This window comes from Dermacentor variabilis, chromosome 8 (assembly GCF_050947875.1).
Source record: "Dermacentor variabilis isolate Ectoservices chromosome 8, ASM5094787v1, whole genome shotgun sequence".
NCBI lineage: Eukaryota > Metazoa > Arthropoda > Arachnida > Ixodida > Ixodidae > Dermacentor > Dermacentor variabilis.
Window position 1 is genome coordinate 122,979,981 of NC_134575.1, and position 27,661 is coordinate 123,007,641.

The 27,661-nt window shown below is 42.9% G+C and overlaps 1 protein-coding gene across 1 annotated transcript; it reads right to left on the reverse strand.

Moving 5' to 3' along the window:
- Positions 1 to 653: 653 nt before the first annotated feature.
- LOC142591557 (uncharacterized) lies at positions 654 to 27,279 on the reverse strand. Its single transcript, XM_075703870.1, has 4 exons — positions 27,144 to 27,279; positions 17,810 to 18,280; positions 8,981 to 9,034; positions 654 to 7,400 (listed from the first exon to the last, which is right to left on the reverse strand). Exons 1-4 carry the CDS (start codon positions 27,277 to 27,279, stop codon positions 6,913 to 6,915), a joined length of 1,149 nt encoding a protein of 382 aa, XP_075559985.1. The 3' UTR covers positions 654 to 6,912.
- Between the last annotated feature and the right edge of the window lie 382 nt (positions 27,280 to 27,661).

A 27,661-nucleotide genomic window follows, 5' to 3' on the forward strand; every position in this document is an offset into this window, starting at 1 on the left:
TTTCCCAAAGTGTTTTAGAGCCATCACATGTGAGCTGCGAGCATGACATGCAACTCAGTACACAGCCGTCAAAACAGGATTTGATGCTAGACATTGGAAATCATTTCATTTTGACATTGGGCGAAATACATTCTGCCATGTCACGCACTAGGATAGATACGCATGGTAACACAACAAGTTTTTAAAGCCACTTGAAGAATAAAGGTACCAATACTTTTTCATAATCCTGATGTATCTTTTCTTGGCGAGTCTCTCCAAGTCTGAATGTTCTTTTGGCAACTGTTTACATAAAATTAACATTCAAGAATTTTAGAGACCTGCAAAAACTCCAAGACATCTAGGGCTTTGAAAATGTGCTATTCAGACTAAAGGCTTTTCAACGTATTCAACTATTCGCCTGAACTGTGTATGAGAGAAAGATGGAACAATAGTGGTGCTACAATTGCTGTCTTTGAAAAACCAATGTAGGAATGAAAAAACAGACACACACACACACACACAAACATGGATGTTAAGAACTGGCTCATATATTAAATTGTTGATGAATATCTCATACATACACGCATTCAATGCCAATAAGAAATAAAATTGCAAGTGCCATCATTGATTTTTTCGTGGAGCACCAAAGAGAATAAAGTGCTAAGGAGACTATAAAAGAAAGAGAAAGATTATATTTATTGAGAAACAATTGCAACGGAGGTTATCACTGTTAGTACAAGGAAATAGAAAACATATAAACAGAATTAGCAATGCCCTCATCAAGCACAGTGATTGATAAAGTCCTCAAGAAAAGACAAGTGTCAATTCTTACTGAAGGCACATCATTCAACTACTGTGAAGGAATGCTTACATGGACAGAGACAATGATATGGCTCAGAGTAATAAGGGAAAAAAAAATTCCATAGAAAGGGTACTACACCCAACAGGCAATAAAAGTGTGGGATGAATACAACAGATCACATCTTTTCATGCTCACAGAACATAAACTGAAGGTACAAGTCACACTCATGAAGGAAAATTCCTAACGGTACAGCCATTAACAAAGGCTATCACACATCTACAAATCCTAAATAATGTAGATGCAAATACAGCATTCCTTATCTACTATAGTGATACACATGTAGGCAGAGAAAGTAGCGAACGAAAGAGTTGCAAAGAATGAACTTAAGTTCTCACGCCAGCTGCAAGGCACAGTACTAAATGCACAGCCTCTTTGAAAAGAAATGCAGTCACTATGTTACTGGTGGGAGCTGAATATAAAATGTCTTGTTCGCCTCCTGTTGCATTCGTCAAAAGGTCAGAAATTACTACTGGCTTCTTGCAGTTCTCCAGCCTTGCACGCTCCTTAATGAGAAAGCAGCATATGTGCTCTTACAGGTGTCATTTATTTTCCTAAAGGCTGTACATAAGACAGTGTATGAAACTTTCTACAGCATGGCTCAGTAAAGGTCCACATGCCAGCACAATGTCCTTGCACAGTGCCCTCACACAATCCACAGCATGAAAACAAGAGAGGACTAGATACCGTGACAGCATGAATCAGTGGATTTTTGTTCTTCACCTTCAGAGCTCGTTAATCCATTTTGATACATACAAATTGATTGTGTGGAATAAGCATCACTATGAACGACATGCTACCTGGTATTGATGCAGAGGACCATAATTTAAAATAATCTTTTTCTATCAATCCATGTTCACTAAGGTGAATCCCATAGAACAGTGAACCTCATGCAGACTACCTCATGCTTCAGGAGAGGAACAAGGACAAGAAGTACATAGTGAAGCTAAAGTGATGAATGAGTGCTTCAAGGTGTCTTTTTCAAGAACGATTAGAAAATGACAAAATGATGTAAACAGGTTCTTCTACAAGTGCATCTATCTGTTCTCGACCACGTTGAGATACTGTTCCACAACAACAAGGCACCCACATACTGGTTGTACCTGAGCACTCAAGTTTCTCCTATACCTGATAGAATTAAAGGCCCCCTCGCCAGGTGTCACTATTTTGAGCATTAGCGTGCATACAATGCATGCTAACAATCGTGTATGCTAAGTATTACATCCCTGCGTGCCGCGGAATGAGCTTACATCTGAAACTAAACACCATTTACCCGTCTCCTCATGGGCGCCGCACTCCCAGTCCGAGAGTCTGCGTCAATCACAGAAGTGTGCCTACATACATGACCGTGTTGTGATGTCAATCACAGTGACGCGTGACTTCGAGAATTATAACATCAGTTATTTGCTTAATCTGTTGCTTCAACAGATGAATTAATGCTTGGAAAAATAATAAAACATACAAAATGAATGTCTGCATGTTCTTGTATTACTTTTGTACCATAGCAAGAGAGATGTGCTTGTGTTCTCTGTTTCCATGCTTGCGTGCAGAAAATGAGACCCACTTTCTGCCATACTCCAGCACCGCGATCATGCTCTTTCATCCTCTCACGTCTGCCTTAGTGTTTGTGACTGTGGCACTGACTTACACCACTAATCAGGTGCTCTCATGCAGAGTGCACAAAATCATCCGCAGTGTGAAACGAGACAAACGCAACAGCTCGTACGTAAGACCATCACCGGAAGTGTGGCACTCAGCAAAAACGTACAAGAGAGAAAAGCATGAAGGCAGGGCCCATTCACCATGCAATCCTCTGACTCCAGTATGGGAGAACGCAGGGAAGGAATTTCACTTGCAAAGGCTAGACTTAGCAAGTGGAGAGAGTGTCTAGGTTGGCATTGACACTAGCCTCCTGAAATTATGGGTTTGCAGCACCTCAAATATTTTTATCTCTGCTATTAATTAACCAATTTGAAAAGTCATTGCAGTAGAACAATCCTCAGAGGGCACGTAACCACTTACAGCTTATAACCAAAATTTGCTATGTGGTCTGGTGAGGGGCCCTGTGAAGGTCCCCCGAAACACGTTATTCAACTATTTATAGAATGACCTCACAATTACTTTGCCTCACGAATCTCCTGCCCCAAGTTAAGAGCGCAGCTCTTAAGCCCCCGATTCTGTGTTGGCATCAGCGTAACCGGCAAAACGAATGAGCCCCTGGAAGGGTGAAAAAAAAATAGAAAAAACATGGAGCGCAGTAGAGGACGAAAGACGGCGATAGAGCGTGTGAAGGAAAGCGGATGAGGAGAGTATGACAAAAGGGTGAGGAGGAAAGCGGAGTACTGCACAAGACGTGGTCCACAACGTACGGCAAGTGTGACCACCGATACCATACATGGAAACAAAGCCTTAGTGTGGGCTTGAAACCCACTGTGTATGCTCTACTTCACCTGTGCCGCTGCTGCTGGAGAATGTGCTCCGCACGAGCCACGGGTTCCCATATGCACACTTTCTTTCTGAACAATGAGCGACGCAACCAGTGGAACTGCTGTGTCTGCTGCTGCTCCTAAAGAAGCTGCCCGAGCAGCACCTTCAGCACCGCCGCGGAGAGGACCCTGTCATTCAGATTCAAATTCTTTGCCTCACTACATCGCGAATTCAAAACACCTAAACAGCTGTGCTAAAATTTCGCATTAGGAAGTATTGTAATCGTTGGGGAATATTTTTTTTTTTCTGCATCCTTTAAGTATAAGCGGTTTTAGACGTACAGCGGAACCTCGATTATATGTCCCCCGGTCATGCCATGACCTGCATTTTACGACAAATTGGTCTCGTCGTGGCAAAACCCCCACTGAAATTATGCATTTAAAGAGATCGATTACACAACGCAATTTTATGCCAACCACACCTCGTATGACACCTAAGCAGAAGCAGGCTCGCACGTGAGCACACTGCAGCTGGCTGATAACGGCTGTGCAATACTGTGTTTACTCGATCGCGAGTTTTGTTGAACTCGACCCTCATGTTACATTCAAATAACAGCTGACTTTGCAATTTTAAAACTAATATCCTAAATTTTGCGGTTTTTAGCATTACGTTGGCTACCTGTACCTTCATGTCTTTATCCAATGAAAACTTGCTTTTTCTTGTTGGAATCGACACCATTTTCGCCGCACTTGTGTTACAGCTATGGTGCAGCATTACCCTGTGGTCTTTGGCGCTTCGATTCCGCTTATTTGTGACATTATCATGATATAGTGCATTCGATATGGTGCCAGCTTCGAGAGACGAGCATTTTTGATGGCTGAGAAGGAGGGAAACTCCGTCATAGCTTGGTGGCTTGATGTCAACGATTCGCAGATGGCAGGACCAGCGGGAGGCCCTCTTTAAATGCCAAGTCGGTTGGGAAGGGCACTTTGGGCCTTGCATTGGCCTGGTACTTTCCAAGAATGAAATGGTTGTGCAGCCTTTTAACTTAGTTGCAAACAAGCTCAAAGATGATGTGATCTTGTGCGATCACTTGAGATAGTTTCGGTTTCGCGAGACTCAGCTCATCCTGGCACTGAACCCCCTTGAAGTATACGGCCAACAGTGCTCTTGGCACTGATAATGAGCTTGGCAAGGCATCAAAAACGCTTGTCGGGGACGCTTTCGGTCCCAAGTTACGCAATATTTCGCGTGAAACTATCTCCGAAAGGGATCGCCCAAGGATACCGCCCAAGGAAAGCTGTCTTCATCTCGGATGACGACGATGACAATAAGTGAAGAGAAGTTGTTTCCGAATTGACCATTCGTTCCGACTTCCAGGTGCCCCTTCCGGCTTGTGTGGACGTGCTACGCAGTATCGACAACATTTTGTGGTTTGTTTGTGCACGTGACAATGTTGGCGACTTGCTGCCAGATGTGGCAGCTCTCGAGAGGAAGCTGATGCGTCACGGCCGGGCAAACGTCCAGAAAAAGATCACTAATATTTTTTTAAAGGCAAGTATAAAGATTCGCTCACACCTCCTCCAACTAAATGCCTGGTTATCATTTCTAAAAAAATTATTTAATGTACCTTTCTTGGAGCAGTGCAGGTTTGTGCCACAGGCTTATTCAGGCAGTCTGTACTCGTTCTTTTGGGGGCAAGTCTGAGAGTCAGTGCCTACATTCTTAGTTTTTCTATTGTATGATGCACGGATTATACGATGGTTCTGCATGGTCCTCCAAGGTCATATAATCGGGGGTTCCACTGCAGTTATCACATCAATGAGTGGCTTTCTCTTTTCTTTCGTTTCCACTAATGTCTTGCCCCGAAAATTTAGTGTCTCGGTGGGGAGAGGACTCATCGAAGCACCTGAAGGCGTTCTTGGTAGGCAACACTACAGAGCACGCCGTTGCTATTTCGGAGGCCATGCACAGCAAACGTAGCACTGTTTTAAGCTGTTTTAAAGAGGAAATCATTTTTCAGTTTTTTTTTATCGCAAACATACATATTCCTTTTATTGGTTTAGCTCAATATGGTCAATTATAGTATTAATAGTGCCGAGAATGCTCTCGTGATCACAAAAGCAGCCAATAGCTGTTAGTGGGTACAGCTGCTTGCGATGACGCTGCATGACAACATTGCAGAGGTGAGAGCAAGCAATTGTTCGCTGATTTTGACACGAGATTGTCAGTTCCCTGCTGCCCGTAGTATAATAATATTTGGCTCATACGTACACAGAAGCCTCTTCTAGAGATAGGCAACATTTTCTTACTATGTTCAAAAGGTGTTTCAGGGCCCCTTTAACACTCAATACTGTAATAACTATGGAAAGGAAAAATTGTTATTCCCCTGACTGCAGCACAAAGCTTAAAGCAAACCTCCACGGGTTTCTCGGAAAGCTTTGCAATTAAAGAATTTGCCTTGGTTCGATATTAGAACTACGTACAGTTAGCTTTACCGGTGCACCATGTAGACATCTTAGCATACCTATGCCCTATCAGAAATTTTGCTTAGACGGTGGAACTTGTCAAGATTTATTTGGCGAACATTTCATCGCAATTATTTTAAAAATTGGTTCATGATTAAAGGAAATAGAAGAAATTGAATTGTGCACTTCACTGCTAACATAGACACCGCTTTACCTTTACTAGGGTCTGGAAGTCGCATTTATTTCCTGCCTTATTTGATACCAGAGATGAGAAACTGCATCACATGTGTACCACAAGCCCCCATCTTTTTTTGTGTGTGTGTTTGCAATATTTTTATGAAAAGGATCCTCCACTGTCAGCAATGGCACTAACTCTAATTTCACCATCTTTGCCAATGGCTTCGTGTAGCGTGGAAAGCATGGCAAAAGTCTCGCTGCATAATGCCCATTCATGAAAGTCAGCTTCACCGCAGTACAGCAACATTATGCAATCAAACACGCAATGTATAGCGGTGAAGCATTTCTAGAATAGAGAGGGGCCACTGTCACGGGAAAGATGTACATGTTTCTTAATGGTACACGTGCACAACTGCATTCCCTGTGACCTAACAAGCACCCAGACACCAAATAAGTGTGCTGGCAGGCCTTCAAAGCAATTTTGGATGTGGCCATGAAAATTTGAGCCCTTGAGGGCAGTGGAAGCCACGGTTTTGTTTTCTGAGAATGCACAATGTTTTGGGCATTGACTGTAATTGGTTGAGGCCATTATGCGCATTACCTTGATTCCCCATCTAAATGCAGGGAAGGGCACACAGATATCCATTTAAAATCTGAGCCATTTTCGTGCCATCGAATGATTTCATAGTTTGCTAAATAATTGTCATTCCGCAATCAATGTACTATGCTTCTCTGTTGGCAATACCCATACCTGGTGAGGGGCCATTTACCTTACAAGAATGTCAATTCAGCAAGTAGTACATTTGGAGGAGACTAACAAGTTGCGATGATTGGCCTAACATTCAGGATTTATCCCGACTATCTCACTGCAAACAGCAGCATTTTGAAGGCATAGTTGAGGGATGATCATTTCTCAATTTGTTATGCCTACAGATGAAGACATACCAAAGGAATATTTAAGACTCTGCCTAATATATGATGTGCACCTGCAAGGCTGGCGACCTACTCAGTGCAGTCATGGCACTTTCTTTTCATATGTATCTTCAAGTGAATGGCCCGGAGAAAGGACTTGGAGCAGATGGTGCAGCGGTATGGTCGCTCGCCTGAGTGGATAGGTAGGTGATACCTCAGATTGCTCCTATGCACAAAAGTCTGAGGGCATGAAGGGCAATGATATGGCCGCTCGCCTGAGTGGACGCACAAATGATCATTCAGAATGGATTTCTGTGAGAATCTCTGAGGGCACAAATGACATTTAAATGGCCGCTCGCCTGTGTGTACACGCAGGTGTCTGTTAAGAGTGCCCTTTTGTGAAAAGCTCTTAGGGCAAAAATGGCATTCAAACGACCGCTCGCCTGTGTGGACTGTGACATGCGTTGTTGGGCCAGATGGGTTTTTAGCTTCATAGTCACTGCAAGCATAGTGGTGGAGGTGTCCTTGCTGCAACTTTTCATTCTTGATAGTTGTCGGGCATGACGAATGCTTTGATCCTGCACAATGAAAACCGAACTGCATTTATGAAATGCAAAAATCAGAACACACAGACGCTAGCGCTAATGATAAGCGATTTGTTAGTTAAGTAGTTCTTTAGGGTGAGGTCAAAAATATGGAAGAAAGCACTATTCTGATTTGCTGAATATTCCTATTCGCTTCAGGAACCAATTAATTTTCTCCTCTGGAAAACGAGTTTTACCACATTTATTGCATCTTCACAATCATGAAAAAATGTAAACCTAGGGAATCGTGTGAGGATTTTCAATTCAGTGACTTCAAAAATTTACGCAATGTGGACATACAAGAACTGTCTACAGGCATGTCATGTATGAGAACATCAGCTATTTCATGTACAGCATAACTGGAAAGCACCTATTTAGCTACTTCAAAAATATAAATGTAAAGAATTGTCAAAAACAATAAAAATTGCAGGGACACGCTACATGACATACTCTCACTGACCCAGCCGTATATCTTACTCATTTTACTAAAAAAATCTTTACATGTTACCCTTTAAACAATGTACAATCTACCTAACATTCAAACTTTAACCACAGGGCCAGTCAGAAGCTCATCGATATAAATATTGCGCAAAAATAGAGTCAATTCATAACGAATACCGATCACATGTGAGACAATGACATGGTTCAAACAGATTCATAAAAGAAAAAGGCTCCTAGAAGGAGTACATGGGTTAGATCCAACAGGCAATGAAAATGTGAGATGAATACAAAAGACATCTTCTCATGCCTCCTGAAAAAAATAGAGAGGGCACTAGTCTGGCAGATGAAAGAATATTCATAGTTAGTACAGCCACTGGCAAAAGCTGTCATACATTTCTCAAATGCTACATAGTGGGGGTGAGAATACAGTGTTCTTTGTCTACTAGTGATACATATGAGTAGGCAGAGAAAGTGAAGAACAACAGTGTTACCAGGAATGAACTTTTTATGCCAGCCATGAGGCACAAGACTAAACGCGCAGCCTTTGTCAAAGGAAAGAGAGCTATTACACTATTGATGGCAGCTGCATACGAAATGTCTTGTCAGCTACATGCTGTGTTTGTCAAAGCATTAGAGAGTACTCACTCATCACAGTATTTCAATGCCGAGAATTATGCACAGATTATGAAACACTTGTGCTTTCACTGGCTTCACTTCTTTTGAATAAGGCTGCACAGAGGATATCTTAAGAAACTTTGCAAAGTAAGCCATTCCACGCCAGACATCCCAGACATTGCGCTCAACCCTCTCTGACTCAATAAAGTTGTGGTCAATCATTTTGATGCACAATTTGCCCTCATAAACAATTTTTTCAAGAAATATTTCTTTCTGTCTCTTAAAAAGAAGACATAATTGACAAACTAGACATATACAGAAACTGAGCTATCCTTGCCCTTGATGTAAAAGGGGCTTTTGAAAATGTGTCCCACGGCATAATCCTTTAGCAACTCAATCTCTGCAACTATGGGGGGAAAACATACAGCTACATTTGTGATTTCCTCCCAAGAGGTCCATAACTGTGAGACTAGGAAATCTTCGTTTGGAAAAATTCACACAGCCATCTGAAAGGACACCACAAGGCTCTGTCATATCATCAAGGCTCTTCAACTTGGCAATGAGCTCACTACCTAAGCAAGTGAAATGGCTAAAGGGCATAAAACACGCACTTTATGCAGATAACCTCAGAATTTGGACCACTGGCAAATCTACTGGGACCCAACACGATGCGCAGCAAGAAGCAATACACATCACTGAGCAACACAGTCGAGCCCACTTATAACAATAATCAAATGCCACGAAAATTCAATTGTTAAACCGATAATTGTTAAAACCAGGTTGCATGAAACATTCTAAATAGGGGGATCACAGTGCTGATCTTAGCAAACTATAATGGCAGGGAGGCCAGTGCCCCTCCCCACTATATCCCCACCATCTTCCTTGATGCGACTGCCAATTGTGCTCACTCGTTTAACTGCTTCCTGGGCGCTCTGATCACGTGTAACAAGTCATGGCTGTCGGCGTTAGAGAATGGCACTGCTATAACTGAAAAGAGGGGTCATGGGTAGCAAGCGATACGCGAGCACCACCGAGGCAGCGCTTTGGTGGGCCCAAAAGGGGCCTTTTAAAAAATGCGAGGAGGTTGCCGCAGCAGGTCAGCTTGAGAAATCTATTCGTGCTTTGGAGGGTGGCGTGGCGTAGAGATATGGGCGCAGCCCATTTGTGTTCGGAGGGGTGGAAGGGCGAGGGCAGAGACGTGCACGGAAAAGGCTGGAAAATGAGCGCGCGGCAGCCGTTTGAGCAGCAGGCCATCGTGCAACAGCTCAAATTTCTCGTTTTCTTTTTTTCTTTTCAAGGATTTCGCATTTCACTACCTTTCGGCTCGAACACCCAGCAGCCAGACTTCATCGTTATAACCGATAATGTGGCATTGGGGCATTGTAGTAAACGGGTTATTTCACTATGCAAAACATACAAAAGTTGATGGTGCAGCAGCTTCTCACTGTTATAACCGATATATTGTTAAAACCGGTGTCGTTATAAGTGGGTTCGACTGTAGCTCGAAGCATGTGGGCTTTCCTGCACAGCAGAGAAATCGGAGCTATCGGTATTAATGGCGAGAAATTGGAGTGTCGCCCTCTCGTGAGTGACGTCATGGCCAGTACGCTACTCGCTCCGGCTTGCTTGGCTGGCGCAGGCGCTCATTCACTTCGTGCACTCACGGAGTATTGGGCAGGCCAGCCTTAATTCCTCAAAGATGGTTTGGTTGCTTTCTGTTGTCACGTTTAAACTGCAGTTTCTTTTTCGAAAATGTGTGAATCGTGAAGATTTGCTGCTAGAATATTGTAAGCTATGTAGAGTTGCAGGAGTCTCCTGCTTTTGCAATGCAGAGGCGTGCCGCGTCTGTCCACGAATTCTGCGTAAAAAGAATGTCTTCAAATTCTGCGTGGGAAATCTTGTATGCTGCTTCGCTGAAAACAACATATATTTCGTGCTTAGTTAAAGCAGACATTTTGTGTTAAACGGAACAGCAATCTTGGTATTTGGTATGGTATGGAGAACATTAGTGGGTCCTGAAGGTCAACCGTACGTTGACGCGGGCCGCTCCCGCGTTGGGACTGTCAGGCCGAGCCCTTCAGCCACATCGTGGGCCTTCTGGACTGCCCATAATTGGTCAGAGAGTGATTCACTGTGTAGCATTTGCCGCCACCATTCTTGTTCCTTGTCACGGTCTGTGAAGACCACGGACCACTGCCAAAGCATGTGGTCAAGAGTAATGATGCCATTGCACTTATTACAGTTGGTTTGAATTTCCCTCTCCGGATAGATCCTGTTAATAAAATCTGGACTTTGGTATGTTCTTGTCTGTAGCAAACGTAATGTGACCGCTTGGGCTCTGCAAAGCTTACCGTGTAGCAATGGGTATTCCCTTCTGCTTAAATAATAATGCTTCGTGATTTCGTTATATGTTAATAATCGATCCCTGTGTTCCCCGGCTGAAATGTAAGTTGCTCGGTCTTGAAGAGCATGGCTAGAAAGTCCTTGTGCTGCTTCATTTGCCACCTCATTGAGGTTTCTCCGAGCTCCGTCGACCACCCCCAGATGTGCAGGAAACCAGCGGATTTCAATCCTCTCACTGTTGACCTTCCCTAGTAATTTTGTTGCTATCCGTGTCACATATCCGTTGGTAAAGTTGCGTATGGCTGTTCTAGAGTCGCTGTAAATATGTGTCCACCGAATAGCCCGGATGGCTAAGGCGATTGCTACTTGTTCTGCTACTGTTGGGTCCTTGGTATAGACGGTGATGGCATCCTGTATGTTACCTTGAGTGTCTACAACAACGGAGGTATATGCATCCTTATTTTTAACCCAGGCAGCGTCAACGAACACCGCCTGCTGCTTATGTTGATCTATGTCTTGAAGGAGTGCCTTCGCCCTTGCCTTCCGTCTCTCGAGGTTGTGTGTCGGGTGGATGTTCTTAGGGAATGGAGTCGTCTTTATTGTTTCTCGTAGTCCTGCTTGCAATTGTGTTAATAATTCTCCTTCGTTGGTGTGGTTGTTAATTTGTACGCCAATTTCTTCAAGTAGCGCCCTCCCAGGTCGTGTCCCCACTAGTCTCTCCTGGTGGGCCACCTGTTGAGCCTCAGCTATCTCCTCTAGTGTGTTATGCAGCCCTAGGCGCAATAAGCTATCACTGGCCGTGCTGATGGGAAGTCCTAGTGCAGTCTTTATAGGTCGTCTGATTAAAGCGTTTAGCTTGTTCTTATCAGCCTGTGTCCATTGTAGCATGCCAGCCACGTGTGAGTAGTGGCAAAAGGCGAATGCATGTACCAATCTTATGGCACTGTCTTCTCCTAGCCCCTTATGCTTGTTGGTAACTCTACGCAGAAGCCTAATGACTCCTTCTGACTTGTTAGAGATGTGTTCTATCATCCTGCAATTAGATCCATTCGCTTGCAGGAGAAGTCCTAGCACTCTAATAGTCTCCACCTGCCTGATTGGTTCTCCATTCTTGGTGTATATGTCAATGCGGGGTCAACTGTATATTAAATCAGCACTTTAGAGTAGGATACTGCCTGTGAAGCTTTCCTCAAACTTCTTATTGCTCTGGTGAGTTGTTCTATTCAGATGTGGGCACTGTAATAATGCATAGAAAGAAGAGCTAGGCGCACATTTTGTATGAAAATAATTGCTACTTTCAGCGTTCTCCAAAACAGCCAGCAAGAAAAAGCATTGTTCATGGCAGTTAATACGACTGCGTGGCATGTATGGTATAGCAATTGCCTAACATATCCAAGCCATAACAAGAGGTGGAAGATCTCGCAGTGGCCTGCAGTGCGGCCTTTATCTACAATATGGCAGACACCTCCTGCAATAGAAGCAACAAACTGTTGTTATGCAAGACTCACATTGCTGGCAAAACATTTGCTCACTACAACTTTGAAGTGAAACCATGAAGCAGTTCTGTACAGCGCCAATTGCAATGTAAATAGTGTCCTTGAGGCACTAGAGAGCCGCTTATGCTGCCTGGAAGAGGAAAACCTAACTGCCGTCTGCATCACAATGTCTTGAACTGCACTGATGTTTAATTTTACAAACTGAGAATAATTCGCTTTGTCACTTCATAAAACACTCGCTCATATACCTGCCTCATAAAGAAGGCACTATATGCAAGCCTCATTTGAATTCATTTTGATTTTTTTATCTCCTTCAGTGAATACTGATATCTTCAATGTGTCCCATGTCACTAATAAATGAAGCTTTGGCTTCTTGCTGGCTGGAGCCATGCAATCTAAAAAGCACACTTCGGCACAGATTGGCCAGCGCAACAAGGTGAACATCCTTATTTGCAATGCCTACAATATTGCCATGGGACTTTCATCCACCGCATCGACGATAAATCTCTTCCAGGTGAGAGCTTATAACTCCTGGGAAGAGTTAATTGAAGTACAAAAGGTGAACCAACTAGAAAGATTGAAGGAAACTAAAGTGGGACAAGCTCTTCTGAAGAATCGGGGCTACAGAGTGGAAAAAGAAGCACACATACGGATGCTGCTAAATACCGAGCAAACACATGTAGCTAGTGCGGTGGACAAAACTGGCCACGAGATGACAACAGCTTCGACATATGCGAAGGATACAACTGCCCCAGAAGAACTTGGCGTAGTGTTAGCAACCACGACAAGTGCTTCACCAGTCACCGTTGCGACAGATTTACAAGAGGCCTGCCGAAGATTCAATAGAAGTATCAGCACATCAGTGCTCTAAATTCTACAAAAGCGTGAATTTGAATAAGCAAGTATCCTCTGGATGCTGGGGCACGAATCCATTGCAGGAAAAGCCGAGTGCTTCTTCGGTTTCTTACATTCGACTCTTCAGCAGAAGGCAAGTTTATTCCGAAGGTTGCATCACATGCCGAGTGCATGGGATTCGCGGGTCATCTTTCTGCCGCATCTATTTCGCAGCACGTAACGAACATTGCGAACGGCGAGTATACTGCTGTTTTGTCATATCTTAACTGGAGTGCCTGCGCTCTTAACTGACGACACTGTATGGTGGCTGCATGCCTGCAAACAGCTATTTGAAAGCATGTTTACCACCCATGCCAACCAGTGCCTGACGCTCACAAAAAAAAAAAGCTCTTGGAAGACCACAGCTGCATCGAGAAATGCGTCAACTTGAACACTGCTTTCCTCAGAGGTTTAACTTGAGCAACTCAAGGAGGGTGTCTACTGGAGCATTACATGGCGCAGAGGAAGGGGAGCGTGTTCACAATGATCGAGCAGCTAGGCGAGCCCACATTCTTTCTGACCCACAGCATGACCAAACTTCACAATGAGTGCCAGCTCTAAGTCATCGAGAGTCAAAGAGCTAGTCGAGGTGTGCCGCCGTAGGGTGAATGTCATAGCCAGTTACCCGCAAAAGGCCTTGCACAACTTCGTTTCCCAGACCAAGTGACATGTGCATATATATATATCTGATTACGGTTGTTAAGTTTTTTGAAAATGTAAATAATTTATTTTATTTGTGAATTTGACTACACAGTCGTGAAAATTCTGTCTGCCAAACCACTTGTGCAAGCAGTATTTCTGGAGCTAGTGTAACTATGATGGTGCGGTACATATTTCACTAAGAACACAGCAGCAGGAAGTTCCTCCACATATTTCAATCAATCAATCCTTTATTCAACACTGTTTCAAGCTGCTGGGAGTAGCAGCTTCCAAGGGGAGGGAATAGGAAAGAGCAATTTCTTTTCTAGCATTCAGCACATTTTGAAGGCACTCCATGCAGTACTGTATTTTTGTAGGTGTTTTTTCACAACCTAGGTTTCGCCCACCACAGCAACATACAGGTCGCTGCAAGAGCCAGAAAAAATTTTTAACCGCAAAAATAGTTTAGGAGTGCAAACTTCGCACCAAAATGACTGACCACAATTTTTTGGAATTGAACTGGAGAGGGTTGAGCACAATGTCTAGGACGTTTGGCGTGGAATGACCCCAGTATGGCCCATATCTCAATAGACTTCCACTTGTTACCACAATGTCGACACAATCTACAGCAAGTGAAAAGGGAGCACTAAATAGCACGACAGTATGAATATATAAATTTGCTGTATTTCATCATGCGAACATCTTAATGCATTTAGGTATATACAAATGGATTACAGTACAACAGTACCCTGGCACTGAAGAACAGGTGATTCCTAAGGACACCTGCAGAAAAAGTGGCACTGAAGAGAAGTTCACCTTCCCACAAATGCAGTGAATAAGTGCCTAGAGTAAGCCTTCAAAGTGACAAGCCAATATAATTCAACAAGTAAATAACAAATGGAAGAAATGTTACAGGTATTGCCCAGAATGAAGCCTGGAATAAGCATTGCTATGAACAAGGTGCCACATGTTATTGAACCAGAGGATCACAATTCAAATTGATCTTTTCTTACCAGTCCAGCTTCACTACGCTGAATCTTATGGCATGATGCAGTCTGACACAGGTTTCATTGAGTTTAAAGAGGGGTAAAAAACACACATAAATTGTCAAGCTGAAGTGATGAATGAGTGTGTCAAAGCGTCCTTTATTTAGAATATCTGCTACTAACAAAATGATGTAAACTTGAGACAAGATTGCATATTACTTTGGACTTTCAAAATATTGTGCGCAGCAAAGGAGTGGTCTCTGTAGAGAAAAGGATGCTAACAAGATTATAAAATAGGTTTTCCTATGAGTGCATCCATTTTAAGTCTTGAGAAGTTGGAAATACTGTTGATCTCCAAAACAAGGCATCCACATACTGGTCGTAGCTCTACACACAAGTCTCTCCTATAATTGAGAGCATTATATTTACAACTACCAATATGCAGTTAATGTTTCTAGTGCACAATGCAGATGTCTCTTAAAGGGGCCCTCACTAGGCCCCATAAATTATTTTCCTTACACATCAGAACTTGTAATGTGACCCAAGGGCAATACTCCACTGGAAGAATTTTTCAAAATTGTTCATATTAACAATTTAACTGGCAGCTCCACAATATTGTTGACCTAACAAAAACTTCTGCAATAACAAGATAAATCCATATATTACTCTGCGCCTTTCAGTTTGTGCTTATTTAGGTACCTGCTCAACACTAGGCTTCACAAAAATGTTCACAGCGAGCAGCAGCAGATGTTTTGCTGACAAAACTTGCTGGCTTCATGGTTCTTTGCTTAGCGTATGTGGTGGTCATACTCGCGGCAATGCGAAAATTATTTCCTTTCTTTAAGCAAAGTCTCATTTTCTATCTACATAGAGGTGCGTCTGCAGAACGCATGTTGAAATTGTCAGTTTTTTTTTCCATTAGATATCCTGTATGCAGTGAACAATGACTCAACAAAATTGTTGAGATACCAATTAAAGGCTGAGGCACGTTCTTAGTGCTGTGTACCAGACATACTGCCTTCCAGGGCCTCAATGAATTGCGGGCAAAAATTATTTTGTCAATACTCTATTCACATGAAGAAGAGCATTAATCACTGATTTAAATGACGATTTCTTGCGAAATAAGAACACCTTGGGCAGCTGTCACACACCCTGCCATGAAAACGCAGGTTTGTGAGCTTCTAGTAACTTCGATAATGTTGCCTCTAACCAGGCATAAAGAATATGCTATTCTGCAGTATACTATTGAGAAGGCAGCTTGGCACAGCACAAAAATTGCACTCTTTCTGACCCCTTCATAGCTTTATTCAATTGGCAATAATGCAGCTGATCAAAACATAGACCATAAAACATCAAAGCAATCACCAGGCAACAAAAATGTCCTTTGGTCGACCTAGCTGGTCGACATGTTCCACGATGTAATGATCATTCCTGTAGGCTAGGCAAACTCGCACTCCTTCAATGACACGAGAAATTAGAACATTGTACTAATCCTCACACTGACAACAAAGCACAAAGTAAGACAAAGAGTTTTGAAAAACACCTCTATGTGAGAAAATCTAGATGGAGCAAAGCTAAATCTTCTACATGAGATTGCCTGAAAATGCCTGAACAAAATGCCTGGAAAGGTTGTGGCTGGTTGCCTAACACCAGTGGGAAAATAATCCTTCAGTTTTCCTCCGGCTAGTATTTACCAAAGACACCATTGTTGTCTTTGATAGAGGGGCACTTCTGGTTTAAAATGTTCGTAACGCAATGTGTTTCTGTGTTCAAGGAGTGCATGCAACCTGTTTGTTCTTTTCATCATTAGTATAACACTAAAAAAACAGTGTGTTGCTGGCTTCCATTAGCAAGCACTACAAAGCACCATTCTTGGACCGTAGATTTGCCATTAACCTGGTAGCTCAACAGCATGGTTGACATACTGAAACTCACTCAGTTTTTTTTGGGAAATGTTTTTATATTTTAATTAGCAAGTATTTGTACATCACAAAGAAAGAATGAAGCCATAAGTGCAATCTAGGCCACATCTTTCGCGTCTTCCCACTTAAAGGATTAAGAAGAGATAGAATGAATTGACTGTGTCAGATTACCGTGTTGCCAGGAGCCAAACTTCACAGCCAAAATTGACGTTTCGTTTACCTAAACTAGTGCACGCAAGTCATATTCCTTCTCTCCCATTTCTGGTACTGGAGCTGACGTACCGTATCACATGCACCTTATGAGTACAGCCTCCTTTCTTATTTTCCTTCGTTGTCTTTCACAGCACAGTACAACTTCCTGTGGTAGTTTAGTGCGTTCTGGATTTGATGCTTTAGCAAAGTCACATGCGATAATTGATGATGCTGCGGACGGTGCATTCATCCTAGAGGCGTTTATGCGTGCGACCTTTATTTTCCAGCAGGAAGCAGGGTTCACGCAAGAGGAGAGTTTGCTAAATAACTGACATTGCATGACTAACGCACCATGCTTGTCTGTTAGCAATGCTTAGACCTGGTGAGAAGCTATTTAACTCACAAGAATGTTCACTTAGACAGCAGTAAACTTGGAGGAGACGAAAAAGTCATGATCATGGGCTTAACATTCTAATTTTACCAGGACTATTTTCCTGCAGGCTAGAGTCTTTTCAAGGCACAGTTGATTGATGATCGCTTCTAAATTTGTTATGCCTTCATACAAGGGAATAAATACAGTAATATCATTACAACAAACCTCCCTACAACTTGTTAGATTATGTCGGAACGTCCTGTAAAGTCTCTTCAAAGCTCAGTATATAACACATCACAACGCTTGCTTCCTAATGCACCAGAATTCCATGCAGTACACAGCAGCTAGGTAGATTCATGCATCAGACGAAGTATTACACAATGCACACCTGCATGGCTAGTGACCTACTCAGAGTTGTCATGGTTATGTGTTTTCATGTGTGCCTTCAACTAATGGCCCGCACAAAGCACTTGGAGCAGATGGTGCAGCAATATGGTCGCTCAAGTGTGGATGCGCAAGTGTCTCTTGAGGTTGCAGCTTTTCACAAATGTCTGAGGGCATGTGGGGCAACAATATGGCCGCTTGCCTGAGTGAATGCGCAAATGACTCTTCAAGTTGGATCTCTGCGAGAAGCTCCGAGGGCACGAGGGGCACTGATATGGCCGCTCACCTGTGTGTATGAGCATGTGCCTTTTTAGAGTGCCCTTTTGAGAGAACCTCAGGGGACATGAAGGGCACTGAAATGGCTTCTCGCCTGTGTGGATGCGTAGGTGGTCCTTGAGATTGGCCTTTCCGAAGCAGCTCTGAGGGCAAAAATGGCATTTAAATGGACGCTCGCTTGTGTGGGCAGCGGCGTGTTTTTTCAGATATGATAATCTTCCAGTTTCATAGTTGCAGAAGTCACAGCGGTAGAGGCGTTTCTGCTGCGACTTGTCATCCTCAGTAGTTGTTGGAGAGGGTGAATAACTTGATTCTGCACAAGAAAAGCAAGACCGCCCTTACAAAATGCCAAGATCAGAACAGAAGGATGCTAGTGCTAATGACGAATATTTTGTTCACTCACTAGTTGGAGAAGGTGATCTCGGAAAAGATGAAACAAAGCCTGGCTGGTCGACCTTTCAGATTTTCTCAGTGATTATATATGATTGCTTAATGACGAGGTTTGTGGAATCCGAACAAACTTTCACAAAACAAAGTTTTGTACAACAATATTTATGAAAGTTAGAGGAGTTAATGTATAGCACCTGCTTCTGCTGCTGCTTCTTTAGTCAAAATAGCAACGTCTTCATGCTAAGCTATCATGGTGTGAAAAACATGACATCTTTGACATAAATTAGATAAAAGAACACACATACTACAGTGTTGTAAAACAATTTGTCAAAGTTATGTCCACAGTGAAAACTTATAAATGCAAAGTATAGTATACCTTTACACTGAGCACGCAAAAGGAAGTCCCTTCTTGATAGCATGTACCCTCATACAATTTCTTAGAAGGAAGCACGTTTGTACAATATAGTCTCGAATCTCTTGGATAAGCATGCTTTGTTAATACAAGTATTTTGCGATATTATGCTGGTATTTTGTAGTCTGAGCTATTTACTACACACTTGATTCTTAGAACGCACAGCAATGTACAAAAATTATGATCACTGCATGGTGTGGGAAAATGCTGCTTCAGCATTTCCTCTTGCTTATTTTCATCACTCCAGTTGTTTCAATCTGTCACTCTTTGTTCTGCTAAGCATGAAAGACATCAGTAATCAAAAAACAAGCACATGGATCAATAATGAACACTCAACAATAGGATGATGCATACTTTGCAAAGAGGTCAATCAGGTATGCTGTCATGCAATGCGCGTGATAGCTTAGCACAAACAAGCAATGCACTCCATCAATGAACTCCACGGTCATATCCAATGTGGAGAATGCAACTAACAATGTGCCATCGCATACCATCGTTCTTACAAGGCAAAATAATACAACACAACAGGCATTGCACTGCATAAAATAAATTGTCTAAGGTATCCTTCTAGTAGTCCGTACAGTGTATAACTGGGCCACTGGTCTTACCGTGCTCATGTCCAACCATGTTTTTTATTTCAACCAAACAGGTGCATTAATGCATGGTATGAATATAGTAAGCAAAGCACAGTTAATTGTTGGAGATAATGAACAGAAACACACATGCTGTGAAGTAATTTCCGTGCTTAGGAACCGCTAGTATCAGTGGCTGCGTCATAACATTCCGCTAAATGTCTTAATTCTGATAAATATTTCACAGGCCGGGTATTCATGGGGAGTAATGAAACAGCTTTCATAGTGCTACCACAAAATTATCTTGGAGCATGCAACACAATTACAGTCGAAAACACTTAAGAATATATTAGATATAACAATTTGTAGCCATGGCACATTGAATTTCTGTGTTCTATGGTAAATTAAACCACTTACTGCAATGTTTCCATGACACATTATTGGTTATAACAATCAGATCTGGTTACTGGGCATCTGCGCAGAAAGAAAAAGGAAAGCGATATCCTGAAAAAGAAAAAAATTTGGCAGAAGCCATCTCATGATGACTGTCGATGATAATGCGATTGGCATTCAAGCAATGTGGCAACACACAGTATTGCAGAGTGTTGTTTAGAATCTGTACTTGTAATTATGAGACGTGTTTTTTCGGCTACATGTGACATGTTCTTCCCAGTATCGGGCCACTTTGCTATGACACTCGCATGCCAAGGTCGTTCATCAACATGACAGCATGGCGACGACCTTATGATGACGGCTCAGTGAAGACGAAATTACAAAGAACGAATGATGTCAATAGAACTACAAGGATGGTAATGCAATGATAGCAAGACGACTACAATATGACGTTCCTGAAGTGATGAGTATAGTATAACGATGACAACATGACGACAGCATGGGAACATTAGGATGATTACGAGTTCACAACAGTGGCGTGACGACATGACGATGACAACCTATAATGTCGATGGCATGACTACAAATGCATGACGGCAACTATCTGAAGACGGTGCAATGAAGACAGTGGCATGACAGCGGCAGCAGAATCACAATTTAATGACGATAGCACGATTACGATAAAATAATGAGGGAGGAATGACGATAGAACAACAAAGGCCGTATGACATTAAAGGCATGATGACACTGGTATGACTGCTGTGTGACGACAGCGTGACAGATATCTAGATATGTGGACAGATAGGCTCAAATCAGCTGAAGTGGGCAAATAGCACTAATCAAATTAAAAATGTGAGCTGCTGCACCCACTTGCATGTCAAGCATGCTACACACTTCCTCCAAATTGCCAGGCTTGCGTGTCAACCTCCTATCTCCCTTCCACACCTCCAAAACACGATTCCATTGTGCTGACAGGTTTCAGCACTGTCAATTATTGTTTCAGAGGAGTAGAAGGGAGTCTGGAGAGAGGCACGCGAGGCTGGCAATACAGCACACAGGCAGCTGCAGCAAAAGTGCATGACATGCAAGCAGCAGCGGTGGCAGCTCGTGGTTCTAATGCATTGGCATTCTTTGGGTACTTCACGCAGTTTTCGGCGATTATCTATATTTGTATCTAACCGTTTTCCCATTTACATGGGTCACTGGGTAGATTGTGGTCGGATGGCTAACACATTGGGCTGCTGTACTGAGGTAACAGGGTTTGAAGCCAACCACAGGACAAACTTGGCTCACTGAATACGTGGCAATGAGTATATACCTGCCGCCCTTCAATGAACCTCTTACAAAGCAGCAAGGGTCACTATAGAGGTGGGAATGGGTAAGCGCTGCTGTTTCAAGAAACTCCGATGTTGACTTGGAGCACTCCGCAAATGCCTCTCTGTCTGTGTTGGTCTCCAATGGATCTCTTTGATGCCAACTTAGGCAAGAGTGTATGCGTCAATAGGTGTGTGCCGCTCTTCAATGAACACCTTTGACTTGGGTAACTCGGTATCTGACACTGGAAATGTGCTGCCCTACAATGACAAAGAACTTTCTTTAAATTTCTCCGATGCCGAGCGGAATTGTGCCCAAGTCACAAGGGCTCATCAAGAACAGCAACCTGATGCATTCGTAGGCTGCACCACCAATGCACTTGGTATGCGCCGCTCTTCAATGAACCTCTCGCCAACTTGGGTTGCGGAGTATGTGCCACCGAGTGTGTGGCAAGCCAGAGAACAACTGTCAGCATTTGCAAGCACTGGAAGCTTCTCGTCTCAGAGGCTACGGATGGATTTCTTGGCCGTACCACTAGATGGCACAGAGTGTCCATAAAAAGCGCGAGGGAGGAGCCTGGTGGCCACATGATGCGTTTCCACAGTGTTTGCACACACCAGTATGTCATGCACTTTGGAGGTCACATGCAGGCACTGCTAGATGGTGCCAAGTGTTAGGGAATTGCAAAACAGGAGTCTTGCTGCAGCACGCACCTCGTAGATAACTAGTTTCGATAGCGGCAATACGTTGAGTCACTACATTGATTCAATGCTCATGCATTACCATCGACAGTCATCGCGAGATTGATTCAGTTGCAATTTTTTACATTTCTTTTTTAGTACACTGCTTTCTTTTTCCTTCTGGCGCAGACACCAAGTAGCCAGATTGAATTGTTATGACCAATAATGCAGTATTCAAACATAATAGTAAGGACTTTATATTACCGTAGAACATGCACAAAAGTTCACACGGTGCCATAGCTGCTGATTGTTACACCCGAGTATTGTTAAAATTGGTAATGTTGTAAGTGGGTTCGACAGCACTTCTCTCTGAATAAATGTTTTGAGGTCAGTCTTTTTTCTTTTTTTATGCAACCCAGTTATAGGAATTCTCTTTGCACTTGAATATTGTTTTAAGTGGGTAAAGCTTTAAAATTAGGTAATGATGCCGAAAAAACCAAGATGCTATCAGTGCAAGCATTAAGATATCAAAAACAATTAACGATACACATTCACTGAACCGCCATTATTTTGCACTGTGAAACGTATTGTTAACTGAACACTTATTCAGAGTTAAATATTTTATTGTTGTAAAGAATTAACCCTAATGTCTATGAAGACAATCAAAAAGCTTGAACAGAATATGATAAAAAAAATATCCAAGAAGTACCAGTACTCGAAGACAAGAAAAAGATTAAACCACATCATGCACCAAACAACAAAACCAAGGACCAGTCACACAGGTGGCGATAAATTTGCAAAGCTACAGCCACTAACAAAACTAATATCACAAGTTGTAAACATGTTGTATAGCAGGAGTGCACATATAATAAGTGTTACTAACAATAAACTTGTCTGGCTAGCATTAGGGCACAATAATGCATGCCCAGACATTATCAAATAGAAGAATAAACAAGTGCAAAGGGGCCAAATTCAGAAAGAAAGGCATATACACATGCACAAGTGCACTTATGAGCCTTTTTGACCATGTCCAGTTTACACCTTTTTTTTATTCCTCCTTGTGAAATATGCACATGCCCAAACTGCCACCAGATTTGCAAAGTGCAGCACTCTATTTGATTCCCACTCCATTCCCAAGAGTGGAGATTTCTGCAATTCCACTCCTCCCAACTCCTCTAATGGTAAAAGTCTGACCATTCCCACTCCTGGAGTGGCTGAAATGTTCCATCTATTCCTCCAATTCAAATAAGTGAAGCGCTTTCTTTATGAATTGTTTACTACTTGAACTTGTGTGGATAACGGAAAAGAAATCTTCATGTCTTAACATTGTAACAAGTAAGCTTGCACACTATTTTTTCACATGATAAACACACTTTGCAGCCTCTTTTCTCCTCAGCAGGTTATTGCCAGTAATTTTTCTAAATATTAATCATTCAAGTAAAGCAAAATTACAAAATTTTACACCGTGTCCCACCGTAGTGGGTGAGCACAATTGTTTAAGGAAAAAGCAGGCAAGCAAACTTAAGAAGATGGTCTTCAAGGACAGTGCAGCTGTCGCAGAAAATGTGTTCAATGCCAAAGGAATCGTTCAGGTCTGCCACCTTACTTTGTTTCACACTTATGGATATATAACGCCAGACGCCACTTTCTAGCACCCCCTCCCCGACTGCTTATCGCGCCTTCTGGATGTGTGCAGTGCGGACAGCGTGCAAAAGAACATGGTGTGCTTTCTAAATCACTCTGGACTTGCACAGGGTGGACTTGCACATTTCCTATGTAAGAAATCCTTTGTAGTTCGTCAAGCAAGCTCTCGCAAAATCTGACAATTCTTAGCAACTCAACTCCTCAACGGAATGTTAAGGAGTTCACTAAAACTAAGGAGTTAACTCAGGGTTGCTGTCTTTAAAAGCAGTTCAACATCGTAACAAAGTAAAGCTTCTGGGTCATCAGAAGTGAAGAGAGTGCAGAATACCATGTTGTTTATAACTGCTGCTGCAGAGGTAGTCATCCATAGGTCAATACTGAAACAGCCGTGTTGAGTAAAAATGGAGAAATTTATTAAATTGGCCAAGTCTAGTGTAGTGTAGTAAAGTCTAATTGGCAAATTTATTGGTTTCATAGCCTTGCTTTAAATCAGTCTTTAGCATTCCGGGACTATGCGCCCATTCCATTCCAACTACATTCCGGAATCTCGGGCTCCTATTCCATTCCGGGTGTCTAAAAATGTTGAACAATTACAGCATTATTCCAAATACGGTGTTGCCACTCCACAACTCTTGACTACCGCTCTTTGTCAAGTCACTCTGCGAGGTGTGTAGCTCAACAGAAGTCCTCTACGACCCCTGCTGTCCTGGCATTGCTACATGAGCACAACTAAGGAGCACTTCTAACTTTGTTACATCTTCACACGAATATACCACTTCAGCATCGTTTCATTGGACAGACTTAATATCATTAGAAAAAGTGCACCTGTAAGCCCCTGCAACCTTCACTGCAGCAAGTCACCGCTACATTCTAACATGATGGCACCTTACTAAATCCTGGTGGGTCATCCTTTGAAGAGAGTTTACAGTGCACTTTATGACAGCATACGGTCACAGTTGTCCTGCTCGATGCACAAGCATGTGAACGTGCTTATGTAGCTTACTACACACATACGTTCAATGTGAGCTGCAACAGTGTCTGCGGTCGAAGGGGCTTCATGATTGCTCTGCACAGTGGTGCTGACATATGAAAAATTGGTTTAATAAATACCAGCAGTGAAAACAGTGCTTAGTTCTCCAAATTTTCATTATGTCGGTGCTGCCGTGCAGTCTTGGAGCCATGTAGACCACAGGCACTGTGTTCCAGCTCACATCAAATGTGACTGCACACTCCCAATTTCAATGCTGTTTATTCCATGAGGCGCACCTAGACTGCTAGTTACCTACTCTGGATGGTGCCAAGTTTTCACAGTGCCTATTCAGGTTAGTGATCCATATAACACTGATATAACGGCAGTGTGCAGTTGCTGAAATGGCTGCTCAGCTGGTCAGACTGCACAAAGGATATCAACCAGCGTAGAGAAAATGTTACTCGACTGTAAGAGTGCGCAGGTGCGACTTGGAAGTTGCACTTTTGCGAAAAGCTCCAAGGGCAGTACTAGCGGCAGCGAAGCAAATTCCCGCCTGTGTGGTTGCACTTGTGTAGGATGAGAGCAGACAGCCTAGTGGTTGCAGAGTTGCAACGATTTTGACAACTGAGGCACTTCTCCTGCAACTATTGCTTCTTGACTGTTGCTGGGCAGCAATGACGTCTTCCTGTGACAAGAGTTAAAAAAAAAACGTAACCAGATCAGCCACCTGCACACCACTTTGTTTCTGTGGAGAAAATGACATTTTCAAATCTAATCAAACACAAATATTTGAGAGAAATGTAGAGAGTCAAAAAGCGAGTCTTTCCAATTTCTAAACACAGTGAAATATAAATATTTTGGTGGAGTCTTTTGGCAACAAAGGCTTAGTTATTTTACTTGATACAGGTAATGTCACCAACTGGATTTACGTTGAACTGTAGCTTGTCAATAGGAACAAATTAAAGGTGGTTGTATGTATATTTTCACACCACGCTAATGGAACTAATTAAACAACTAAACAGCATGTGTATAGATGCACGAGATGCACCGTAGTGCTTGCTGAACGAGCCAAGTGCAATATACTAATGCACTGCACAGCAGCTGAAAGGAACCAAAACATGGCAAGACTTGCCAAAGGATGGTTCCCTTTGCCTAAATCAAGACAGCAAATTTTTAGGCTGTCCAGGCGAGATGTGTTTATTGATCAACTTTAACCAGTGTGATACATTTGCTCAGGAGGAGGTGTGTCTACATAACAACCATGGTTCTTTTGCAGCAGATTCAGTCAACAGAGCAGTCCATCTGTGGCACACTAATGCTCATTCTATTAATTTGCTTTCCTTCAATAAGCATCTTGAGCTGCATTCCCCATGGGGAGATGGCAAGGGGCTATCTTCCTGTGTAGCTTACAGCATGTCAAGATGAAAGGAAAAAGCTGTGCATCACTGCAATAACTACCGTAGTTCCACTTGTACTTGAGAGGATTAAAAAAAATGATTGCAACAGGAGAACCACGATGTGACATCATTTAATAGAGAGGCCATCCTACGGTTAGTGTGAGGGCCCCTTTAATGTGCTTTTTTGGTGCTGTGAACATGGCTCTATTCAAACATCTTCCTTTGTCTCTTGTGTACTTGTTCAATACACCTGTAAGAAAAACCTTCACTGTGGATACATGCCTAACAATACACAGCACAGAAAGTTCAAACACTACCATCTTGTATGCGTTGACCACCATAAGTACAATGCAGAGAAACGGTAGTCATACTGAATTTCCAAGCCATCTGTAGAAAAGAGAACAAAAAAGGGTGTTGTGATGCAAGTTCTTGCTAAAGTTTTGAGTGGGTCCCTGAGGCAGAACCTTGGAGTACCTGACCAAGGACAAAGCAGTTTGATAATGCTGACACACAAGACATTTAATACACACAAGGCGATAAAAAAGAAAACGGTTGTGAGCGACTAACATTCACAGAACATTTGCAACGTTCACAAGATTTAAAAACATTCACAAAGGTAACATTACCAAAAGACAAAAATTCGACAGAGACACTTAAGACTGCTTACATGAGGGAATGCAAAAGCGTTATGGTCGTTTGGTGAAACGTTTCTGTGCATTCTTTGTGTATGCAAGCTGTTGCCTGCATTTTAAATGCGCCTTGGTAAGGCCGAAGAAAATGCATTAAGCGTTTCAATGTGTTCGCTTGCTCACGAGCTCGAAGGACCACTCAGTGGCATTCAATAAGACATTAATGCTTTTCATTTTATACACCCATGATGTGGTGCCACCTACTACCCATTGGCTGCACCGTAACATGCCCAAGGACGCATGCGCTAGGCCACACGTTTAGTCAGCCAGATGGCTGCGATGTAACATGTGCAATGACACATGCACTAGCCATACATTTAGTCCACCTGAACTGTGAAGCCGCCGTAGCATCAGGGAAGTGTGCTCATCTCGCACCCCTGAGGCCCAGGTTCGATTCCCGTCCAAACTGATATTTACCGAATATTCTTTTCAACGGCATTGGTTTACTTTGTTTACAGGAACTTCCCAGAGAAATCCGATATCAATCCGAGTATTGTTTGATATGTTTTTACTCATTGCCGTCGGCCATTTTTGGTACCACCATTCGATTACAACGCCGAATTTTCGCATAATGGGGCATATAATGCTTTCGCATTAAAATAAAAAGCAATCCACAGCAGAGCCAGAGGGACCAACACGATACAGTCCAACAGAGCAAGTCAGCTCTGCATAACGACAAGGCAGAAAAGGTGATAGGAAGCAGCGGCAATCTCACCACACAAGGAGTGAGGCTCAGCAGAGATGGTGGCCGGGGGTCTGTTGTGTCCAGCCGACTGGGGAGAAGGATGCACCACAGTGGAAACCTTGATGAAAGTGGCAGGCGACCGGATGTCCTGGCCAGGCAGTTGCATGCAAGCTCAGACCTGCAGCCTGACCGTTCACATTCTTTCCTACAAGCACTGGTGTCCACAGGCGTCATGGTGAAAATTCTGTGGCCTAGTGAAGCCACGAAGCACCAGGAACAGGTTGACAGGTTACACTGGTTGGGTGAAGTCTTGGTGGCTCGGTTCTGGTACCCAACGGCCCGGCCCCTTTTGAACTACTGGTCTGGCGGTCGACCTTCATTCTGCGTCACCTCCTGGAACTCTGCCACGTTCTACTTTCTTCACCTTTTTCTTCTCCTTGGGCCTTGTCTGTACACCCCCTCCCGGCCCCCGATTGTTTCTTTCAAACTTCGAATGCTTCCCCGATAGGTTTGCTGGGGCTTCGTGAACATCCACAATTTGTGCCATG

Excerpts from the sequence above, each read along its gene's own strand:
- LOC142591557 (XM_075703870.1), bottom strand. The coding sequence starts at position 27,279 with ATGCAACTGCCTGGCCAGGACATCCGGTCGCCTGCCACTTTCATCAAG. Across the intron at positions 18,281-27,143 it reads TGAGCCTCACTCCTTGTGTG|AATCAAGTTATTCACCCTCT; the intron begins GTGAGATTGCCG and ends TTTCTTGTGCAG. Across the intron at positions 9,035-17,809 it reads ACACTTGCGCATCCACACTT|GTAGTGAGCTCATTGCCAAG; the intron begins GAGCGACCATAT and ends TCACTTGCTTAG.